The sequence below is a fragment of the Esox lucius genome, chromosome 15 (genome assembly GCF_011004845.1).
Source record: "Esox lucius isolate fEsoLuc1 chromosome 15, fEsoLuc1.pri, whole genome shotgun sequence".
NCBI lineage: Eukaryota > Metazoa > Chordata > Actinopteri > Esociformes > Esocidae > Esox > Esox lucius.
Window position 1 is genome coordinate 13,409,428 of NC_047583.1, and position 23,838 is coordinate 13,433,265.

A 23,838-nucleotide genomic window follows, 5' to 3' on the forward strand; every position below is an offset into this window, starting at 1 on the left:
TTCCAAGATCACCTGTGTTAACCTGTTAACGGCTAAGGCCTACCTTCAAACAGCAAATCGGGCTCGTTATTTTACAACGTCAGACACAGGCATGCCACAATGCCACTGTTAGCTGTGTTTTTGCTGTCTGGCTTCCCATCCAGAATCACCTCCCTTCTCACAACCATGTTGTATTCTGAAGAAAGATCAGCTTGCCACCACATCCAGGAAGTGCCAAGGTTCATGTGCCTGTGGATTGTGCATTATTATGGAGGATGATTCGTAAGCCTTGTGAAAGTCTTCACACCCCTTGCAGTCTTCACATTTTGCCGCCCTCAATTTAAATCTTAAAAAGGTGTTATGTATTTTTCTAAATGATCTACTCCACTTTGTCAAAGTGTAAGAAAGTTAGAAAATGTTCCAAATGAATACAAATAAACAGATGTCTTGATTACAAACAATGTGCCTTCACGTCATAGTGAAAAAGGATTGGTGGAACCACATTTGGCAGTCATTACAGCTTTGAATTATGCTGAATAATATTCAGTGAACTTTCCACTGTTAGGGTCTCCTTTGTTTTGGTTAGAATTGCTTAAACTCAGTAGATACAGATTGGAATCATATGAATAAATATAAAAAAATATTTAAAACTTTTATCGGATTTTCCAGCAAAAGAATGCCATAGCTGAGACATTTCTGGAATACACACTATTAGAAAGTCAGCCCTTCCTCCAATTTCATTATGCCCAGTACTCAAAATACAACTCTGAGACGTGCATGCAGAGTTGTTTGAGTTCAGAGTGGAGATATATGTACAACATATATGATGGCAGGATGATTTGATTCCCATATCGACAGTACGTGGTGGTTAATACTGTAGTAAGTCATGGATAAATACTGTAAAACTCCCACAGGAATATAACCACTACATGATATCTGCTTGGACACTGGACCAGGTAGCATGTTAGAGGATTACATCATATCAGGAATGTTACTGTACTCCAAAATGGGAGTGGGCTAACATGGAAAGAATCGGACTCCTCTGAGACAAGGCGAATGTGGTTAGTCAAGTGCATAACTTTGATGTAATAAATGAACCATGAATACCCCACATTAACCAGTATCGGCTTGGCCAAAGCTACAGTACAGAGAAATGTGAGGACTTATTTATTCTGTAGACCAGGGACGTCACTAGAAATTCATGGATGGGGAGCTAAGCCCTGTTTTGGGGGGTCTGGGCATGCTCCCCAAAACATATTTTCATCATTTATTTTTTGAGTAACAACAGGTGTAAAATCTATCAAAATAAGGTTATTTTTGGTCACGGTTGGATAAAAGTATACCTGTCTCATAGTTTGTGTTAGACACTGATCTAATATGACAAAATTTCTATCCAAATAAAGAAATTCAGACAGAGATATAGTTGACAAATACTTTTGTCAACTATAGTTTATAGTAAATTAACATCAAAATACAATTTTAGATACCATACAACATTTAATAACCGGATCTTCCTTCCTCTGAACAGAATAGGTTAAAATACGTTTACTTCAAACCCAAACAAACAAGAATCTGTGAAACAAGCAGTTTTGCAACATGTGTTCTGTTGAAACCGAAGAATTGAACATAACTAATCTCGAACCTCCATCGGCTTATCCAACAGCAATTTTGAAAAACATCCGAGTAATCATTTGTTTATGATGATTATTAGTGACATACAAATGATAGCTAGCATGTCATTAATGTTAATTTCTTAAATTTCAGGGGGAAATTATATTTTCAGTAGTTGGTTAGTGACATACTAACGAACCCTATTATCGGCCACGATCCCCACCTTACTATTTCATTACATTATAATTGCTTTTTATCTGTATTACAAATGACAGACCGTAGTCTTCTCTGAAGTGTCTACTAGAAAGTTGTAGCTAGCCTTCTTGTCTTCCGGTAAAGAAAAAAAAGACTGATCACTTTGATATTACATCACGTATGGTCTGTCGTGCACGTCGAATTTCACGAATTGCAACTTGTCTAAACACTTTCTATACATGCTATTTTTAAGATCTTTTTTTTTTTTTACCTCTATACATTTCAATAAAAATGGTGGTAGGCTAGCTGAAAGGGTATATTGATTAGCAAAACCTACCGTTGCTTTTCAGTGCATTTAAATGTTGAGCTTGAGAGGATTTACTTCTCCGACCACTAGAAATGTCCAATAATTTGGGGTGGCGGTTACTAGGGAGACGTTAGCTACTATTTACAGAAGAGAGCTCGCTTCAGATGAGCGAGTTATAATTTCAAAGCATCAAACTAAACCGAACATGCTGCCAAATGAATACGATTCTATACCATTTCTATTCAATTTGTAAGATGTTTAGATGCGATGGAACGGTAGATGAAAAAATAAATCACGGAGGAAATATATTGACTGATATATTTATTATTTAGGGAAAGCTAAATCATATTTTAGGCTAAAATATGCCTAACGATGACCCTGCTGTAGACCCTGGGATATTCAGAAAAGGTAACATCGTACATTCAAACTATATTGGCTAATGATGGTAAAAACAAATGACAGCCATAGGGAATGCTTCTATTGTTAATGTTCTACTACTCTCCAGGTTTACAGATTCATGCTGATTTATTTCAGGTCACTAAAATCACTGACAATAAAAAAAAACTCACATATACACTGACAGTACAAAGTGGCCATATTCCACAGGAAGCAGAAATATAATGCAATTTAAAGTTTAGGAAATTAATTGTATTCAAATTACGTTAAACACATCTAATTTGTTTGACTAATATTTAATCAAAAGAATATGTCACTTATTAATGCAAATAATACAAATTGCATCTAAAATATTAGATTAATTATTTGTTTGATCATTTCAAACTGTAGTTATATAAAGATAAATAATCAAGAAAATAATCTTAAACATATAAAACCGAGCATAGTTATATTTCTAATGACTCCTATATATAGATAAAAACTATTATTTTATCTTTTGAATGAATGGTTTACAACCAAGATGACCTATTTCACAGTTGGAAGCGCAATAATGATGAGGTGTGTATGGGAAAATGTGTAACCATTTGTTCTCTGAGTTAATTAAAGTTCTGCTTCTTTCTGTTTGTGTGACCAATTGAAATTCAAGAATTGAAAGAAATAAAGTGCAATTCTCCACTTAATTCACAATTGATCCCAAACCTGATAGCCTTGGAAAGAAAAAATTGCTTTTGGACATGGTCTTCCATTGTTCAGGATTTCAACTAGATCACATAATTGGGTTTGGTTCTACTCAGGGAAAGCTTATGAGGTCATAATTTGAGGAGTAATTTACAAAAGATAGACTTTGTTTCAGTTGGCTCCATATCAGATGGAAACAAGGTACTTAAGTGGAAGATATGCATATCTGTTGACAGGACACCGTCATCCTTCAATAAAAAGCTTACTACTAAGACACTAGAATTGTAGGTGAAGGTCTTGAGTTCTATGCATGTTCCCTGCATCGTGTGCCTGAATTTGAGCAGGCTGAGAATCAGCCTGTCTTTCACTGTTATGTGGGGAGGAGAGGGGGCCGGCAGTACTCTTCCCTGACGACTCCACACATGGAATTCTAACTGGAGCCTCTGTCGTAAAACAGGCTTCAGGGTAAAGGCCTTGCCTCGACCTGACATTAAGGGGCATTTAAAATAAAGACACTGTCTGCTTTGCCGTGGTGATGAATGCCTAACCCCGCACAGGCCTTCTGTGAAACACTAAACTCCCCTGGGCAGCAAATGAGCTCTGACTGTTCTTTTTTATTTGATACTATTTCATTCAGTAGCGTCCCTGCCTTGCTGTCCAGCCCAATTACCCAGCCGTTAAATGATGCTTTACGTGGCTGTGGCCTCCGCTAGATGGAATGAAAGGTCCCTCTGTGTCCCCACATGAACCAAGGATACTCTCCAGGAACATCCACATGAACTGTAGCCCCCAAAGGACCAAACCTCTAATTTGGATACTTGGAGCTGAAAGCTTTTGAAGACATGGGGAAACACAGAGTGTAATATACAGGAGCATTGATCCTTGTGTAGGAGAGAAGCGATGGATTTGCACACCCCTACAAATCCCCCGACAGGGACTGAGAATGAGGTCACTACCCCCTGCCTAAACAGGAAGGCAGATCAAATGAGGATCATGTTTTTGCACTGCAGACTAGAGACAAGGCCAGCTGCCAGGCCAACGAGCCTGACCTGCTCCTGTGCATCGTACCAGACCAATACTGTCCGGACACGTACACATAGCTACTAATGGGAGCCTCGCTATGAGAAAAAGGAGATATACAGGAAGAAATCTAATGCCTGAGAACCCTGAACAACACAGGACTCATCAGGCTCCTGCATGGATAAAGAGTTTCTAGCACACCCCCCCCCCCCCCATCAGCTGGGAACCCTTGGATGTGTGATCCGTTAATAGTCACTCCTACTTAAGACATAATTCAGATGCGAATGGAAGTGATCCGATATAATTAAGACCAGTTGGCTTCTTTGGGGTAGTTTATAATAGTGCAGCATAAATATTTATTCCTGGTGGCTGGTGGGAAGGATAAAAATGGGAGTCATAGGTGGACCTCACCAAACTCTGAGAAGTAACGCTCACTGCTCCCTGCCAATACCCCGAGGACGCCCGGGCGAGACGGCTCATGTTTTCTGCAGTACAGATCAAATACGAGGGCCCTTATGTTACATTTATTGTCTTTCAGTCTTCCATTTTTCCTAATAAATGAGTGACAGCTTGAGGTGGGTCTGGGGCGCTTTTGTAGACTCTTTGTATTTTTCCCGCAGGTCAGAGAGGATCAGGGTTTAACAGCAATCTGCACTAGGAGGGGAGAGTGGAGAGCATATGTAATTGCTTTCATATGCTGCATTATTGGTTGATTTAAATAATCACAGACACCAGGGTGTCAGGGGCAGCGCCTTTAACCCCCGGACAACCCAAAGGACTCCTGACTGGCTGGTTTACTTATTCACAGGCTAAATGACTGGCTGACTCACTGACTGGATTACTGTTTGACTGACAATCTGGTTTGCTGGCTGGCTCACAGACTGGCTGATGAACTGGGCAGACAGATTCAGTGAGCACCAAGCCCCTGATGTAAGCCACACTGTAAAACGTGTTACGGGAGTGCTGCTCATTTATTGCATTGCATAGAATTTTCTTCCACCTTTTCTATCATCTGTAAATCTTTCAGGGATGAAGATTTGGCTCTAATAAAGACAGTAGAATGGTAGAACTGACATAGTATATGTAAAGCATGGGGCTGGGGAATATTGGTGTGTGATGACCTACCTGTTAAGGCCTATTTATACATGACAGTACCTAGAAACAAGGAAAGGTGCTCTAAGGGTTTTGAGGTCCTGAAACACCTCTGACTGGAAGGTGGAGGAAAGAGTTCATTCAGGATAAGACAGAACATACCATTAGTAGTACCATATAAAATAGTCAGGTCAAATATTACTGATATTACTGAGCTTTTTTGAATTCTCACAATATTAAATATTTTCAAATCTACACTATCTCAGGTTAAGGAACTTATTTTCTCTTAATAAATTGTAACCCGTTCCTCTACCCTATACGCGATGGCCAATTACTACTGCAGATACAACCTTTTCTTATTGCTGCAAAAAAAATTAATAAAGAAATTATGAACAATTTCAGGTGCCTGTCCCCCTGAGAGTGTCACAAGAGTGCGAGCCGAGGAATAGTTTGTCAGTTCCCGCTATTATTGTTTTAGCCCATAGCAATGCAAGGCCAGTATGCATGTTATATATTGAATGTACTAGATATTGGCCAAAAAACACCCCGGAGGTGCCTAATTACTCTTAAACTGTAAAACGTCAATAAATATTAAATGTTTTCATATCTGTGGTATAAAATCTGATAGAGCACTTCCTTCAGCCAATCTGAATTCAGGGTTTTAAAGATCCAGTTCATAACGGACGTCATAAACTGGGTAGGTTTCATGCTGGATGCTGAATGGCTTAAATTCCATGTACCACGCTACGATTCAAAATGACTTTTTTACTGGTCTGATTATATTTATAACCAGTACCTTTTCCGTCATTGCTGCAGTATGACACATTTGGTTGAGTGCTCTCACCACGTGCCCAAAATGTTGCTACAGCTCTTAGAGTTAGCTGTCAACTTGCTAGGTAACTTTAGCTCTTTGCTATCATATGCCATGTGAGGCAGTCCGAACCCTTTGGTTCAGACCATATAATGTACAGTGGATATAAAAATTCTTACAAAGAAAAACATCCAAACCTGGCTGAAGTTTGCTAAAACAAACATCAAGTCCCCCAAAAGCACGTGGGAAAATGTTTTATGTTCTGATGAAACCAATGTTGAACTTTTTGGCCATAATTCAAAAACGTATGTTTGGCGCCAAAACAACACTGCACATCACCCAAAGAACACCATACCCACCGTGAAGCATGGTGATGACAGCATCATGCTTTGGGGCTGTTTTCCTTCAGCTGGAACATGGGTTTACTCAGGGTGGAGGGAATTATGAACAGTTCCAAATGCCAGGCAATTTTGGCACAAAACCTTCAGGCGTCCGTTAGACAGCTGAAGATGAAGATGATGTTCACCTTTCAGCATGACAACGACCCAAAGCACACATCCAAATCCACAAAAGCATGGCTTCACCAGAAGAAGATTAGCGTTTTGGAATGGCCCAGCCAGAGCCAAGACCTGAATCCAATTGAACATCTGTGGGGTGATCTGAAGAGGACTGTGCACAGGAGATGTCCTCGCAATCTGACAGATTTGGAGTGCTTTTGCAAAGAAGAAGAATCACAAGAACCTGGCAATTTAACAGAAGTGTGTAGACTTTTTATATCCACCGTATGTGAGGAAACCCCCACTGGGCTCAGGGCATGAAAACTTTTTCTTGTACCTCAGATGGTAATGGGGGAGCCCAAAAGGGAAAAAGCTAGAATCCCAAGGTAACACAGTTGTTAGAGCATTTCACCTGTAACCGAAAGGTTGCTAGATCAAATCCCCAGAGACGGCAAGGCTAAAGACAAACTAGAGTTTGCTAGAAAGGCATGTGGGAGACACCAAGTGGAAGATGATTCTATGGTCTGATTAGACTAAACAATTACGCTTTTTGGCCTAAAGGCTAAGCAAGCCAAACATAGTGGTGTTAAGTGAGTTGACCATCTGTGTGTCTGGTGTTAATCAAGTTGCTTCTAAAAGAGGGAAATAACCACTGTCTCACCTGTCAAGTCCCTCTTCAACTTCCTCATGTCCTTTGTGAGGTCTTCAAATTTGACCTGAGCTGCCAAGAAAAAATCCTGTGGCTCAGGCAGTGGGAATATACTTCTGTCTGTTCCTGCGTGCTGTAAACCAACAAACAAGCAACCTATCAGCAACCCAGAATAAGAAAATGGCAGCCTTCAGTCCATCGTATGAAATGTGTTCACTCATTGGAACTGACTGTACCTCATCAAAATTACGCAGATAGTATCCGACTACGTAATCCACCAGACTGATGCGATTGTCCTAAAAGATTAAACAGAATCCAGTCTGTGTTCAATTTATTTGGTCTGTAAATGAAAACAGTAGAACATATGTGGTGAGAGTACCCTGCTCTTAACGTCCTTTAGTTTGGGCAGGATCTCCAGGCCGAAGCCATCAGCCTGACCCCGCGTCCTGTTGCCTCCATTCATGTAGTTCCCAAAGGCTAGGACCAGCCCCATCACATCCTTCACACTGCTACAGTCCAGAAGATTCTGACACACACACACAGAGGGTCAGCATGATATAACGTAATACACTGAAAAAACGATACAATTGTAGTCCTTAAGTTTTGTCTTACTTTGCTCACGGTGGTGACAATTTCTATTTTGTGCTGAATGGAACATATGCAGTCGACGAAGACAGACTGGAATATTATGCAGTGGGCCCGGTCTGAGAAGTCTGGAATCTGCGAGAGTTCATACAAGAACCTGCACAAGGGGAAATAATGTGTTATGACAAAATTAAACAAAATGTCCAAAAGGAAGAACTATTTTTAATCCTTGGCTGCACTGCTTCAACACACCCCCCCCCCCACACACACACACACCAACACACACACACACGAGTGAGTCAGTATGGCTTTTAACTAGCAGCTGATAGTCATGAGTTGTCCTGCTCTGATAGTTTGACAGGTCCAGGGTCAACTGAAGCAGGGCCTCGGCGCTGATTGATCAAAGGTAGCGTCCTCCAGCTCATGTAAACAGGGACATATCCGAGGCGAGCAGTAATATCCTGTGTGATTAGGCTGCTGATGGAAGCAGACACTGAGTGGCTATGACTCCGAGTCCGGTGACAGCTCTGTTCAAACATGGTCATCAGCCACACAGTGACAAGTCATTACTGGGCCAGTTATGGGAGGGATGCCTCCCAGAGAGACAGCAGCCAGCAATCTCTGTCGTTCACTTGGAGAGAGACACGTGCGCACGGGCACATGTATTTACACCCGCACACATGTACGCATGCACAAGGGAAAGGCCTGTTCCCTAAGTACTGAAGACATGAAGGCTGCAAAACAGACCAGGGACAAATATTTACTGTGTGATGAACCCTAAGGAGCTTGGTTTATTTACTTTGTGAAAGAATAAATATACACAAAAGGGATGCCACCTTTTTTAAGTGACTTTTACATAAAATATCTCCCTATAATCGTTTGGCAACGAGCCACTCGATGTGGTGAGTGAAACTTACGACAAAGTGTTTAGAAACTCAAACAGTTTGTCTCTGTATGTACACAGTGAAAACCACACGATGCATTTCTAAATGCATTATCAAAATAAAGGTTGGCTCCCCTCTGAAAGTGTGGACACTTAATTCACTGGACTGAATGGTTTTCTGTGTGTATGATGTTGTAGTTCTCTGAGTTCAGTAGGGAGCAGGGTGTTCGACTGTCCCTGGGGGAAGTACTCTTACTGCTCAGGCTTGTCCAGTAGCTTGACCTGGTCCTCCTTGGATGTCTCATAGTGTTTCTTAATCTTCTCCAGCTCATCACTTGTAGCCCTCTGTAAACACACAAACAAAACAGAGTTAGAGGACAATGAACAATGTAGACAGCCATCTCAGAACAAGTGGTACAAAAACAATAGACAAATGCTGTATGACATCATTGAGAAATGAGCTGAAGGCTAGCAGATGTTATGGAGCCCTCGTCTAATGTTAACAAAAGTATCCCAGCTAAAGATTCTAGGGTGGGAAAACCTTTTCCCCATTTTGTTTTCCATTAATTAGGGGAACATAATGCATCTTTTCTAGCAGAAATGATCTAAGAACCTTTTTTTTAGCATGTTTGGGCATTGAAGTTAATGTCAAACAGAATGCAACCATGGTTACCATGTTTTCAGAATAGAGATGTTGCAAGGACATGGATCTATCCAGTTTTCTAGAGTATGTAGACTATTAAATTCATGTAATATTTTGCCATGTCCCTATACATAAATATTGGAACTCAAAAAGTATTTAGACAGTGACATATACATTAAACTATTAAACCTTTCAAACATTAAATTACATAGGATGTGTCTCCCTTATGTGACAAATTGTAAGATTGTTCCAGACCTCCTGGGGTTTTTACTTTTGTTCTGTTTTTGTTTGCTTTTATTTATGGTAATGGACGTCTGTTTGCATTTTTTTTCTTTAGAAAAATAACCACACCCAGTATATTCTTTGCATAATTTATTGGCTTGTGTGTTCAGTAAATAATATTTCAAACAAAAATATTATTTTATTCTATGGGAAATTGTGCAGAGAATATTTCATCAAGAAGTACCCACCATGTTTACCACATGTTGTTGTGTTTGCAGACCATAGCACGGTATTGACCAGACAATATTCCAACTTATGGGCTTCTAACTAATTCTGTTAATTTGTATTTCTTCTGTTATTATTTTGCTATCTTCTGTATTTACTGAATTTGGACGGTTGATTTAGCTTTTTCTTATTGTATAACTGTTGTCGAAAAGTTTCACAAGACAGTGGCACATATATTTCTGTGTAGCAGTTGCCATGAAGCTGGTTCGAAAGAAATGCTTGAATTACATGACAGCCCTTATTATGGTTTTTGAGCTAATTGAGGCCTTGACTGTTCACTTACTGACCCATCCATTGCTCAGTTTCCAGAGAACTGTGTGTTTTCAGATTGTGTATTTCACTTACTGACACACATGATCACACTCTATCTGTTCATTTATAAAGGAATTATTATATTGCATGTTCTCATCAAGAACTCTGGGATCTTAATGTCAGATATTGGTCATTATTACTTTACTGACCAATGAGTGACTAATTAAAGCATTGTAAGGGCTTTGTGGTGTCTGATGTTGGTAAGGTATGTAAACCTGTTTAAAAATATTTTTTATTTAGTGTGCTTTGAACACACCTGAAATGTCTTCTGTTATACATAAACATGTTTAGAGGACCCGGACGTTGACAGAATATTTTCTCAATCCACAGACAACTATGCACACAAATGTCTTGTTTATAGGACAGCAATATCTTCAATTCTGTTGTGAAAGGTTAACCAAGTTCTGGAGAAGTTCTATTTGACATTAAGGGAATGGTCTCTTGAAAACTTGCCTTAAACAACATGGGAACATTCCTGTGAAAATGTTATTTAATGACCTAATGAGACTCTTAGAGGAACATGTTCTAAAGTTTTGTGAATGTTTCTTGTTAGCTGGGATCCTGAGCAAGAAAAAAGCAACATGAAAAGGAGTTTGGCTTCTCACATTTCTCTCATACTATCTGATTACTTTACAGCAAATACTTACATTTTCATATAAAGCTTCAATGGTCTCCAAATCCACCACAGAGTTATCCACTGTCAAAACAGCTGAAACAGTAAATGCATTTATTAGAGGCATTCTCTTATAAAGGTGGAATACGTAGGGCAAGCATGCTGTCTCAATTACCTGCAGCCAGGGTTTGGAGCCCAAGCCTGTTTTCCTGTCAGGGATGTTAAATGCATATAGGCATGCTATGTACAAAAAGAAAGATAGCAGCTAACAATAGCCATCAGTAGCACCGAGCCTGAGCTAAATTAACCCTTGTGCGCCTCTCAAATATACTACCCTTTGGACACCTTCGTATTTTTTCTAGCTTTTTTTTTTCTTAAATCTCTTAAACAACTTGAAACCTGCTCAAAACAACCTAACATTCAATAATTTTCAGGATTTTAACCCTTTAAATGCCAGCTTGATTGTTTGAATTACCTCATTATTTATTACAAAATAATAATTAAAAACATTATATTTTCCATATAATAAATAGTAGGGGCATGGGGCTTTGGTGGTGATTAGAGTCTTGGATATGTCAAAGATTTTCAACAAAATTGATTTGATCGCATTAGTATATTTTATGTAGTGCCAGATACTCCCTCTGGACACTTTCGTGGACAAAAATGTCCCATTGACTTCCATTAAAAACATTTTTTTTTTATCTCACTGCCATTAGAGTATAAAACCATACATTCTGTAATGTAAGCATTTCATTTTGATGAAATTTTGACTGTATTCCATCACACACACACACATGCGCACACACACACGCACGCGCACACACACGTGCGCACACACACGTGCACACAAAAACTCTTCTACCAGATTCAACCATTTTCCCATTGTAGGCCCATGGAAGAAATTATTGTATTTTTATTTTTGTGAGCCATGTGACTACCAAGGTGCCCCAAGAATTTTGGTGTGCACACCTGTGTGTATGTGTGCGCGTGTGTGTGTCTGTGGGCGCTCACATGTATGGGTGTGTGTGTGTGTGGTGGAATACAGTCAAAATTTCAAATATCACTACTTTTCTTCAAAATGAAATGCTTACATTACAGAATGCATGGTTTTATACTCTAATGGCAGTGAGATAATATTATTATTTTTTAATGGAAGTCCACGAAGGTGTCAAGAGGGTGCAAAATTCATAAACAGAGTATGAAAGACATGAAAGAGTTAAAGACATTGGATTTCAAAAATGTAACAAAAAAGAAGAGTTCTTCCAAACAAATCAACACAGACAAAATGATACCCAAATAAAAAAAGAAAATTGAGAAAGATTTACAAAAATGCCCGAGGGGCGCACAAGCTACCAGATAAATGCCAATGTCTTATTTTGTTCACTGATTTTAACATTAAGATAGGTGTGAAATTTTTATGTTTTTAGGTGTGAAATGTCTGAAAAATACTGATATCGCAGTAACCATCATTTATTTATGGTACCAAGTATGTTTACGTATTCTGTCCATTAGAGATTACTGGGAGTGTAGGGAAAGGCAGGCAAGGGCAGCTGCTCGTCTGAGCCCAGCTTCCACCTCACAGGGCCCACCTCACAGGGCCCACATCACAGGGCCCACCTCACAGGGCCCACCTCACAGGGCCCACCTCACAGGGCCCACCTCACAGGGCCCACCTCACAGGGCGACATGCTGAGGACTTTGCCTGTCGGCCACGGTTCACATGAGACAGCCTGTAATTGCTTAACCCCAGAATCTGCAGCCAGAACCACCACAGTCTCCAGTAATGACCCCTGAAGGGGAGCCACAAGCCACGAGAGGTCGAGAGAGAGGGAATCAGAGAAAGAATAATTAAGAGTGTATATGAGGGACAGAAAGAGAGAGAGGGACATAGAGAATGGATAGAGGAACAAGGAAAGGGAGACGTAAGAGAGAGATTGTGACAGTCTCTTATCAGCTTAAGGGAAAGACGGAGAAGGAACATTTGAAATCAAAATAGAGAGTGAGAAGTCAAAGCTTCATGGCTGGGTGCGGGTCAGACAGGAGAGGACAGAGAAGTCACAGCTTTGTGGCTGGGTGCAGGTCAGAGAGGAGAGGACAGAGGAACAAGGATCCAGACAGGAAGGAATGGCTCCTTGTCTCATTTTTATGGATCTGGATTAGATATGGATCTGGATTAGATATGGATCTTGATTAGATAATGGATCTGTATGCTGTCAGCTGCAGACTGTAGAGCACCACTCACTTTCAAATCAGCAAAGTCCAGACCCAATGGAAGTAGAAACAAGCCTGTTTCCAGACCACTGGAGCTGCGTTATGTCTCCAGCAAGAACCACCAGCAAAGTCGAACCAAAAGCACCTGACTGTATTGTATACAATGACACCCCTGGACTCATTGAGGTATTTTAACTCCCATCTTCACAGAAAGCCTCCAAATGAGATTAAAAAGCTGTGCCTCCCACAATCCAAGCATTCCTCCACTGACGTCCAAAGCTTTCCCAAAACCTTATGACCGGCTGAAGCAGCAGGGAAGCCCAGGAGGATGGATCTGATTGGAGAGCAGCGAGCTGGAGGTGGATGAAAATGTCCCCCGTCCATTAGAGCCAAGCAGGCCGGAGCTCCAGATCTCTCTCCACACTGGCATATCAAAGGAAACCTGTCGCAGAGTCACTCCCTCTCCCTCCTTCTCACTCATCACTCAAGGTGTGTATAGTGAGGTGTGTGTGTGTGGGGGGGGGGGGGGGGCCCAGCAGGTCTCCCAGGCAGGCTCAGTCCCTCTGTCGGTCCCCTCTCTCACCTCTTCCTGCCCTGGGCAACCAGAGCCCTGCCTGCCTTCTCCTCCCACCCCTCCCTATTGGCTGTAATTACATTACATGTCCCATGTCCTTTTAATTTGCCAACAAAGGGCAGGCAAGCAGGCGAGGCGAGAGACCAGGGCCCTTAGAAGTGCTTATTAAGTTGCTGTGCTGCATTGTCAGATTCAAATTGTCCATTTCACCTACACCTCCCATTAAGGCTGTAGGAAGCAGCCTCACGCTGGGCGAGAGCAAGCTCTTTTATTAGGGGTTCTTTACCTTGACACCGACCCAGGGAGAAGGAGAGGAAAAAAAGAACCCCAAACAACGTCAGCTTGGCCCAGTGTGTTGTTTTGCATGCATTGGGCCGGGGCACTTTTACGTGGCGGTGCCGGTGTCTGTTGACTGCGAAGCTGGATTTACACACCCAGGTCATTAGCGGGGTGTCGCTCCCATTAGGCGGTGGAAACCGTCACCGGCAACAATAAACAGATCCGCCGGGCCAGTCGCATGCTCAGACTGCCAGGCGCTCCACTCTCAGCCCCAGTCCCAGTATCAATCCAATGCAAATGGCCTCAGCACACACCTAACTGCCCCCGCAGACACACATATAGAACCCAATTCTACACTTATCTTTAGCTATAGAGAGAAAACATGGATGTGATTTTGACAAGTACAGGAAGGATTAAAATAGCTAAAAGAGCACTGCAAAAATGTCTAATGTCATTCCAGTACTGTTCACTAGAAACTTTACCCTAGTCTGGGAAACAGGGAGAACTGCTTTGGAAAACTTGGAAAACGTCCACATCTGACATGAAACACAACTTTGTCTGTAAAAGTGGAACAAGTCACACATTCTGGCCTGTCAACAGGCTGGAAACATATCCAAAAACTACCACTTGTATCTACTTTTCAGCAAATGTTTTCGAATCATGTGAAAACAATATTGTAACTGATGTTAACAGTTTTTTTATTTGGGAGAAGAAAAAAACTGAGCTGTTCAACATGACATTTTTTCAGAAAAAGTAAGATAGCCTTCTGTAATAATCTGACAAACATCCAGAGTTTAACTTAGACATGAAGTTAATAATCACCATGCTGAATGTCCTTCATTTCAAGATGCAGACTTGAGATGAGGATGCCAACTGCTTGAGAGCGTTTTCCATCCAGAAGTTTGATAATCTGCAAAAAAGACAAACATCACAAGTTAATTAGAGTGATTCCTTTGGAAAGGCAGAATTATATTGGCATCATTATTCACCGTCTCAGATCACCTTCTCAGTTGGATTTAAGTGGCACAGTATACAGTTGATAAAAGGCAGATCTTACAAGATGCATTTGACAAGAGTATTGTAATACTATGCATTAAAAAACTGCAAAAGTAGGAAACTAGATTGTACCAGTGGATGGTAGGGTGGCCAGATTATACTGTAATTACATAGTCTTACACTATTTTGAAAGTAATAATCGATTCACACCTTGATTACATTGAGATACGATCAAAATATGTCACTCATTTTATTGGTAGGAATAATAAGGAGCTGAGTATTGGTGGATATAGTTCATTACAAAAAGTAAATCCCAATAAATAAATAAAAGCATAGTAAAGATAATAATAATAATTAACCAAAACTTTGGGTGGGCACAAAAGTACTTAGCACTTGTTGCTGTCCCCTATAGTGTGTGTGTGTATGTGGGGGGGGTTATTTAAACATCTCTGTGAAGCGCTGGAATTGACCATAAAGTCAGACTAACCTACATAGTGTTAGGATAATTCATCCTCTATGATAACAGGCGGCTGAGAGTGAGATGGATGACAGAAATGCACACGTCACTGACAAGCTGACAGTCCAGAGTACAGAGAAGAAAATCATCCTCTATTTTTGATATAGTCATGATAATATCATGCTTCTGGAAAGTAAAATTAAGAAATGAAACCATAAAAGGACATCTTTTCAGTCTGGAAGAGCAGGCAATGGGTTTTTATAACAAACTATAAATTCACAGGATTTTTATTTCTGCCTACACATGGACACAATTACTTATGACTGAATTACCCATAAAGCAAGAAACAGTTTTGGCAAGGTAAAGCCTAGCTCTAAAACTTAATGTCTCAGCCTTCTTCATTAGGTAGCACTGGACGCTATTACTTGGTCTCAGCTACTGGGCCATCCAGTGGGAACCAAGGAGCAGAAGCCTTAGAAGTGAGTATTACATTACAGAAGGTAAGAGTGCATGCTGCTTCCAAGTCCATTACCAATATCACAGGGGATCTCCCTGTATGGGCACATGAGAGGTGTGCAGGCAGAATAAGAGGCTTTCCCAACACCATTAATGAACTGCGCTGGACGGGCCACACTAAAAACCTCCCAGGAACCCTAGCCACTTGCTGCGGTCCCAGAAGCACCAATTAGCTTGACCAATTTACTTAATGAGAAAAGACAACTGATCTGGAGGAGCAATGGGATGCCGGGATGCTGATTCTCAGAACCTCCCGATGCTGATGCTGAGAGCTGTCACCAACCACAACACACGTCTCAAAAGATAACAGCTCTCCCCAGTGGACACTGAGAGCAATACCCACCAGCCCAAGCTGAGGTGAAGTCCTGACAACAGATTTAAAAAAACCCCACTGGAAATAGAGAAGAGACATTGGTTTGACACTGAAATGAAGATTGAAATAACAAAAGGAGGAGAAAGTGGTTTGAGGAGTAACAGGTTTTGTGGAAAGGGGAGTCAGGTTCATACTGCCATGGCTGAGTGTGCAGGCAGCTATTTGGGTCATTGGAAGCCAACCCTCTTAGTTGACATACCAAGGAGAAATGTAACAATAACAAATGGACAGAGAGCATCACCCATAACAATTTGCTCTCTTCCAGTGTTAATCTTACACCCACTCTCCAACGTCACACTCAATACTAAAAATATGCTTTTAATAAACCCCATTTTAGACTATCATAACTCATTGCTAAAGACGTAGTTTCTGAAAAAATTAAACCCATTGTTGGTTTTTACAGAGGTCCATGATGTAGAAACTTGGATAGGAGCTTGAATCACGGGTGCTGGGAATTACTGTGTACTCACCAGAACATGAGTACACCAGACTACAAAACAGTACATTAATGTCCTTACCCTGTAAGCACACTATGGACAAAGTATAACAGGAATCCATGCTTTGGTTTAATTTCCCTGGCATTATTTCTAAATGCATTTCTGGCACAAATCCAATCCATATCCAGAGATCTACACTACATTAGCATCATATCCAAATCATCAAATGTATGGTGAAGCTCAACATAGGCCCTTACAGATGATTTTAATATGACATTCAGTACCGCGTGGACTTTTGACTGGTACAATTATTATATTGTATCATAATTATCTGGTATTTGTTTCAACAAATTCCAATCAAATGATGGTACCCATAAGCATGTTTCACACATATCTTCAAATTATCTATAATGGCCTTTTTGAGCCTCAACATCAATTTCAAAATCAATTTGGATATGTTGTGCAAAAACGCTAACGTAGGTCTCTGGACCTGAACAGGCACTGTGCCATAAATGCTAAAATGCAAGTATTTGTACCAGGAAATTATACCAAAGCATGGCATTCTGTCAACCTTTTTCCATTGACTATTTACAGGACTCGGATGTGTCATTTTGTTATTTGGGTAACTACCCTTTAACAGCACAGCAGCTTCTGTACATGTTTCTTTTTACACAGCCAATAATCCAAACTCTTTAATTTCTCTCTGGAGTCGCGACCTAGCATACGGTTTGGGAATCCCTGCAATATGCAACGACATGCGCATCCTCTCCTCTGAACTTCAGACGCCCCCAAAGATATCCTCCCCCTCCTGCTCCACAGGGGAGCTGAGCGGAGCCACATGCCTCCAGTTACCCCCTGTCTGGTGCTGAGCGGCCTGGGCGGCACTGGATGGGGATGGTGACTGAGAGCTCATTCCCCTGGATGCCATCCTTGCTTCTTTGATATGATAATCAGCAGCGGGAAAGAGAAGGCATCCAGAGTAAACAGCAGCTTTCATTTGTATTGGACACATGATACTGATTAGCCCTCAAATATACCGACTCCTCCAGTCCTGCCCTATAGCCCCCAGTTCCACTTATGGTCCTGTACATAAAGCTGAGCATTGGGAGGGATGTGAGGAAAACGTCCCATCTACATAAAGCACGCAGGCATTCCACCCCCCTCTACCGTCACACCCGGGGGCCACAGGCATTAGCTGATCTGGCAACACTTTCAGAAGAAGAAACAATTGTGTCACGCATGTGTAGCTGGGCTGTCATCACACATACACACACACCCGCACCACTGTGGCCTGAAGCCAAACAACTCAGAAGGGAGTGTGGCGGCTCTTCATGAGCTTGATGGACACGTCTACAGGGCAGAGATTGAATGACGGGTCTCTGATCCATGTCGACCCGTATCGGTGTGGTGGTGAGGCCCGGACAAGACTATTGGCATGTCAGATCTCCTCGGGGCCAGATATTGCTGAGTAAGGCAAGACAGCAACCTTGATTGACCATGTGTCTCTGCAAGCCCAGTCTGGGTCTATTAGCTAGCAGGATGAAAGTCTGCTCTTCTTCTTTCCATCACTCCCTCCATTCTGCCACCCTTCTTTCCACTATCCCCCACCCCCCCCACCCCCTTTCCTCCCCCTTTGTCCAGTCAAAGCTGATAGTTCTGGGAACCTATCAGCAGATGGTGATTCAGAGAGTTTGAACTTTGGAGTATAAACTCTTAGGGATAAAAGATGAAGAAGTAAACAAGTTACTTTTGTTTAGCTGGCGCTTCTAAACGTATTGAAGTGCCAAGGGGCTGCGGCCAATGCTTTTCCACAGTTGTGGTATCGTCTCCCAGTAATCATAGTTGAACCCAAGCTGCTTTCTCTGGCCTGGGTATAGTATAGCCCCTACTGCAATTGATGTTCACTTATAGGCCAATTGGTTATGGATATACTATAAACTGGGTGGTTAAAATACTGAATTCTGGTTGGCTGAAAACCATAATGACCTAGGCTCTTTCACACAGACGGTGAATCAGGTGATTAATAAAGAAGGCAGACAGACACCAAGGCATTCAGTTCCCTTTCAATGTAATATTAGAATAGGCAAAATGTGTGACCCAAGCAGCTTTAATATTATTGTTGGTGACATGAGTGCTGGTTCCAGTATTTTTTAACCAATCAGTTAAGGGGCTTTTCACACTCAACATTGTCTAGGGTTTACGGGGAACAGTGTTCCAAATTAATAACAGTCAACAGCAGACCTGCAGGTTATCACTGGGGATTAATGAGATAGGTGGAAGGAGAATGACAGGAATCGTGCGGGCAAACCGGGGAACGCGGGCAGTTCGAGAGAGGGAAAGGGGTTGATTTGGTATGTTCCCTGTTTTTTTTCATTTTTTGGTACGCTCATTTCATTTTACTCAGTGATATTGTTTCACTGAATGTAAATAACCCTGAATGTAAATTATATCCTTTGTTTTAAATGTTGTTTTAGCCTTTAAGGCAACTACTGTGCATGTTGTTATCATTACAGTTATATTTGAAAATGAAGAGGTGAAGTATAGCCCTGCCTAGAGGCTGCTCCATTGTGTCAGCTGAGGCCAGGGTCTGGCCCCATGCGGTTGTCAAGTCCAATGCTGCAACTCTGCACTTCTTCAGCTGTATGTGTCAGCGGCCCCACTGCATCCCAGACTGTCACCGTTCCGATCCATACACATTCTGATCAATCTGTTAAGGCTCCAGTCCACTCTAGAGGCCTCAGAGTGTATGTATGTATGTGTGGCTGTGTGTGAGACGTGTGTGTGTGTGTCTGTGTTTCGGGTGCATCTCTGGTGCTCTTCATCCAGTCTAGGCACTTTGAAGCCACAAACCTGCCCAACATTTGATCCAACCCAGCCAACCCTTTTTGACTAAGATGCATTAACCCAGAAATACATGAATAGTTTAGCATTTTCTATAATTTCTCTCAAATGAGAACTATATTCTGGTTCAGTAGGAAAAGAACAGGGGAAAGGAAAATCAAAAACATACTCCAAACTTTGGAGGACAGTTTAGTCTGCTGCTGATTGTGATGTGTAAGCAGCAGATCTACTAAAGGTGGATCCAACCCAGCTGTGCTTCTATGCACAGGGCCAGTGTGAAGAGAAGGAATGTTCCAGAGGTAAGTGGTCTAGGGTGAGAGAATACGGAAAAATCTGCTTACAATGTGTTTTTTTAAGCAGTTTGCTTACAAAGCAGATGCTCTTAACAGAGGGCAGATAATGTCATCACAAATATGTTTATGTTAATATTACCCCTGACTAACTAATCATTCCTAATACCGACCAGGAAACTCTAAAAAGGAAATCTAATTAAAATGTGCCACTATCGCCCTCGTGTGGCAACAATAAAACACATTATGATAAAGTATTTTCTGAAGACAGGTGCCTGAGAAATATGTCATTGTAACTGTTGACAATTTTAAAGCTACAGTATATAGTTCCTGGCATGGACAGTCCAGTAGCCCTCAGCAAAGTCAAAAGCAAAGACATTTGAGATTCTCCTCCTTAGAGGAAAAACAGCAGCAACACGCTGAAACAAAGAAAATGGATGAGTTGAACCAACCTTCTTAGTCTTGGCCTTCTTCTCATAGGTGTCTGAGAGGGGCTTCTTTTTTGGCAGGAAGGTGGCCTTGGAGAACAGGTCCTCAAACTCCTTGGTGTCTACAATGTCTGGCTCCTCCAGAGAACCCCACAGTGTATTGTTACTGGAAACAAGAGACATGCTTTTAGTCTTAGGTTGGGGGAGAGGTGCTGAGGGGCACCACAATTCAACATAAAAGCCTCTTTAATAACAGTGTTACTGTGATGACAGGAGAGTGTGTTACAGGGGTGACTTCTTGGAAAAAAAAGGGGAATAGCTGGTATTCTCAGTATAAATTATTCTGTTCCAGAGATAAACAGTTTGTGAAGCGGTTTATTTTATGTTTACTTGGGCTGTCCAGTGTTTACTTCCATCTTTTGATTTATGTCAGATGTTTGTAGGATTAAGAATATGCAATTTGCAATTACAAGAAAATATACATGAATTTTCACTTTTTAATAAAGTAGCATTGATGACTAAGGCTTCTGAAAATCATATGTTCATTTTGAGATGTCAGACTTCAGCATTTCAAACAAACCAGCAGGAAAAGAGGAGGTTTCTGTTTCCTATGTTGCTGGGTAACATTGAAAGCAAACAGAAAGGGAGTCTGAAGATGTCTCTCTGTGCAGGAGTCTCCCAGAGTTCAGCCCTGCTCTGTTACCTTCACTTTCCATTCCACTATTAACTCACAGGAGAAAAATATCCCCTGGGCCAGACAGTGTGGCTGCCTCAGGTTCTGGATCTAGCCATGATAAAGCAGGGAGTGGAAGATGAACTCAGTCATAACTCAGCCAGCATATAGGCTTGGTCAGACAATTTCACAGGCAGCAGGTACAACAAGACATGTTAACCTTCACATTAGAGTTTACTGTATAAACCAATGGTGATATGTAATTTTACATGATTTAGTATCTTTATATACAGGATCTATGTCTCATTCTATGGAGGTAGCAGGTGATTGCGCCAAAAATATTTCGCTACTCCCGAATATACTCCCTTTCATTTCACACTGCCTTCACAGTGACCAACTCAAATATTTCCACACAACGCGTTCTGACTGATCCAAGCAGACTGCGGTTGAAGAAACAATCTTGGAAAATGTTGGATAATTTAAGCTATGTAAACAAAGCTTTTGATATTCCTAGTTAAAACAGACATCATGTAACCACTCTCAAATTAAGACCTGAATTTCTTCATTAATACCATTTTCTCATAAAGACTGTTTTTGATAGTTAAATAGTGTATATTTTATATGTTCATTGACCTGTGTTTTTATTTCAAAGTGTACTGTATTTCACCTCACGTCTATCAGCCCAGAAACGTGTTACAGTTAAGAGTCCTGTTTAATTGTGTTCTACTGTAAACTTTATAGCTGACATGAAACCACCGTGGCCGACCTAACCCTCCAACATTGGCCAGGACAAGAGAGTGTGAACCATATGTCAGCTTCCTCTACTAAGCCAGCCATTTAAATACAAGGCAATAAAACTGGGAGCCTGGCATCCAGCAGTAGAAACCACAGCCATGGGAAATGATCAGATTAATCCACTACATGTCACTAGATGTCCTGTCCTCTCCAGATTACTGGTGCAGGGGGAGGTCAACCCAGACGAATGAACTGACTGGAAGTCTCTCTGTATAACAGGCTCTGATAAGTGACTAAAATAATAAAGCTCCATATAAGGAATACATACTTATTGTCCTGGATCTGGATCCTGGTCCAGTATAAAGGCTTCATGGGAGTGGCAGGCTCCAAAGCAGGCTTCCTTGGGGCCTTCTCTGCTACCTGGCCGAACCCAAAACCCCCTCCAGGGGGAGGAGGTGGGCCGCACCCCGGGGGAGGAGGTGGGCCACACCCAGGGGGAGGAGGTGGACCGCACGCAGGTGGAGGGGGAGGACCGCAACCGGGTGGTGGGGGAGGAGGTGGGGGAGGAGGCCCAGCTCCGGGTAACCCTGGAGGAGGGGGAGGTGGAGGGGGTGGACCAAAACCTGGGAGGGGGGGTGGAGGCGGTGGACCCATGTTGTCAGGTAACGGGAGAGGTGGAGGTGCTGTTTGACCAGGAAGGGGAGGGGGGGGAGGCGGAGGAGGAGGGCCGGGCAGTCCTGAGCTTCCCCCGTGCAGACTCAGGTTGAGTTTCTTAGGCACGGTCTGACTGGGGCTGACACTAGACAGGTTGGCCTCCCCCTCAGGTGTCTTGAGGAAAGTCTCCCTATCTGTCTGTATACAGACGTTCCGGAAGGTTTTGTGGGGCAGGTCATCCTCGGTAGACACGCAGGCCTCACGGAGCTCCCCCCTCCCATGGCCCAGGCTGCAGGCCCAGTGACGATCTCTCTGCATCTGGCTGATGACTTCCTCCAGACGGGCCACGGATACGGCATGTTCCCCTCGTACCTGGAAGATCTGAAGCTCAAAGTCTTTCTGTGTGGAACAGAGATCAGGTCTGATCAGAAACAGCCCACTTAAACAACGTGAAACCGAATCACAAACCACAACACACTCCAGTCGGTCTTTGAAATATCCCAATAAAATGTAATGTCATTGTCACGTCCTGGCACGGCAGGCCTGCCTCTCATTTGGAGCATGGACACCTGTTTGTTGTTATCACCCCTCACCTGAGTTCCTGAAGTTCCTCCTTCCCTATTGCCTCCTGTCAGTCACTGTTTTGGATTCCATTTTTCTTATTAATGTTGTCCAGTTTATGTCTTGTTTAGTTTTGTTACATCTTAGTTACTTTAATTAAAACGAGTCCGTTCTCCCCGCGCCTGTGTCCTGCCTCCTACAAGCTATGTTATAATAATGTCACGTTTGAAAAATATTGTTTTTTTATACTGTATGCATTTATTATACTCACAAGCTAATTGTGAGGAAAATGGTCATCAGGGCCATGAGAATAAATAAAAGAGTACATCCTCGATGCTCATTCTCATTACAATCTTTCATGCCCAATAAAAAAAGATGATTTAACTCACAAGACAACAGAGGGCAACATAATAAGCTGGATTGTTATTGGATGTGTCAACTTCAACACAATCAGGTCACACTTGAGGCAAAGTGAATAGGAAACTCTTTGTGAGCACGTGGTCAGCTAGGAAAATACATTGAAATTTATATGAACACATTTCTATTCTTTGTCATGGTTTAAGTAGGTACAGTACATGGTTAACATGATAGAAGGGATCAGACAAGATGACAGGGTATAATGGAACGGGACACTGAGGAACAGTTAGCCTAGAACTGCTGGATCAGCACTCTTTAATAATAGTCATTTTTAGAGCCACTTTCCAGAGACAATAAGGATGTTCTTCAGAGAAATTGTTCCATGAATGAGATTAATGGTCTGCTCTATTGAGTGGCATGGTTTGATTTGTGTTTGTATACACCTTGGAACATAGAAATAACATAACAAATACATGTGGCTACTCCTTTGAAATGTTGCTTTCAACTGCACTACCTTGGTACATGGTTGCTAAGTTCAACAAACAATCTATTATGGTGCTTTAGCAACCGTGTGGAATCTGCTGAGTGCATTAGGATAACTCAAAACTAGATCTTACAATAAATAATGGAGACACTTCCAGTTGGAGAGAGATTCAGAAAATAAAATCTCTATGGCAT

The 23,838-nt window shown here is 41.8% G+C and overlaps 1 protein-coding gene across 6 annotated transcripts in view; it reads right to left on the minus strand.

Moving 5' to 3' along the window:
* The window catches only part of LOC105015669 (formin-1), a 73,779-nt gene that overhangs the window by 23,575 nt on the left and 26,366 nt on the right, over positions 1-23,838 (minus strand). For all 6 annotated transcript variants that reach the window (XM_029125514.2, XM_029125515.2, XM_034297388.1 and 3 more), the window contains 9 exons: positions 21,917-22,641; positions 20,205-20,346; positions 14,665-14,752; positions 10,813-10,874; positions 8,960-9,048; positions 7,848-7,977; positions 7,615-7,761; positions 7,472-7,531; positions 7,248-7,368 (listed from right to left, as the gene is read on the minus strand). In XM_029125514.2, coding sequence (XP_028981347.2) covers positions 7,248-7,368; positions 7,472-7,531; positions 7,615-7,761; positions 7,848-7,977; positions 8,960-9,048; positions 10,813-10,874; positions 14,665-14,752; positions 20,205-20,346; positions 21,917-22,641 — 1,564 coding nt within the window. The remainder of the gene's footprint in view (positions 1-7,247; positions 7,369-7,471; positions 7,532-7,614; positions 7,762-7,847; positions 7,978-8,959; positions 9,049-10,812; positions 10,875-14,664; positions 14,753-20,204; positions 20,347-21,916; positions 22,642-23,838) is intronic.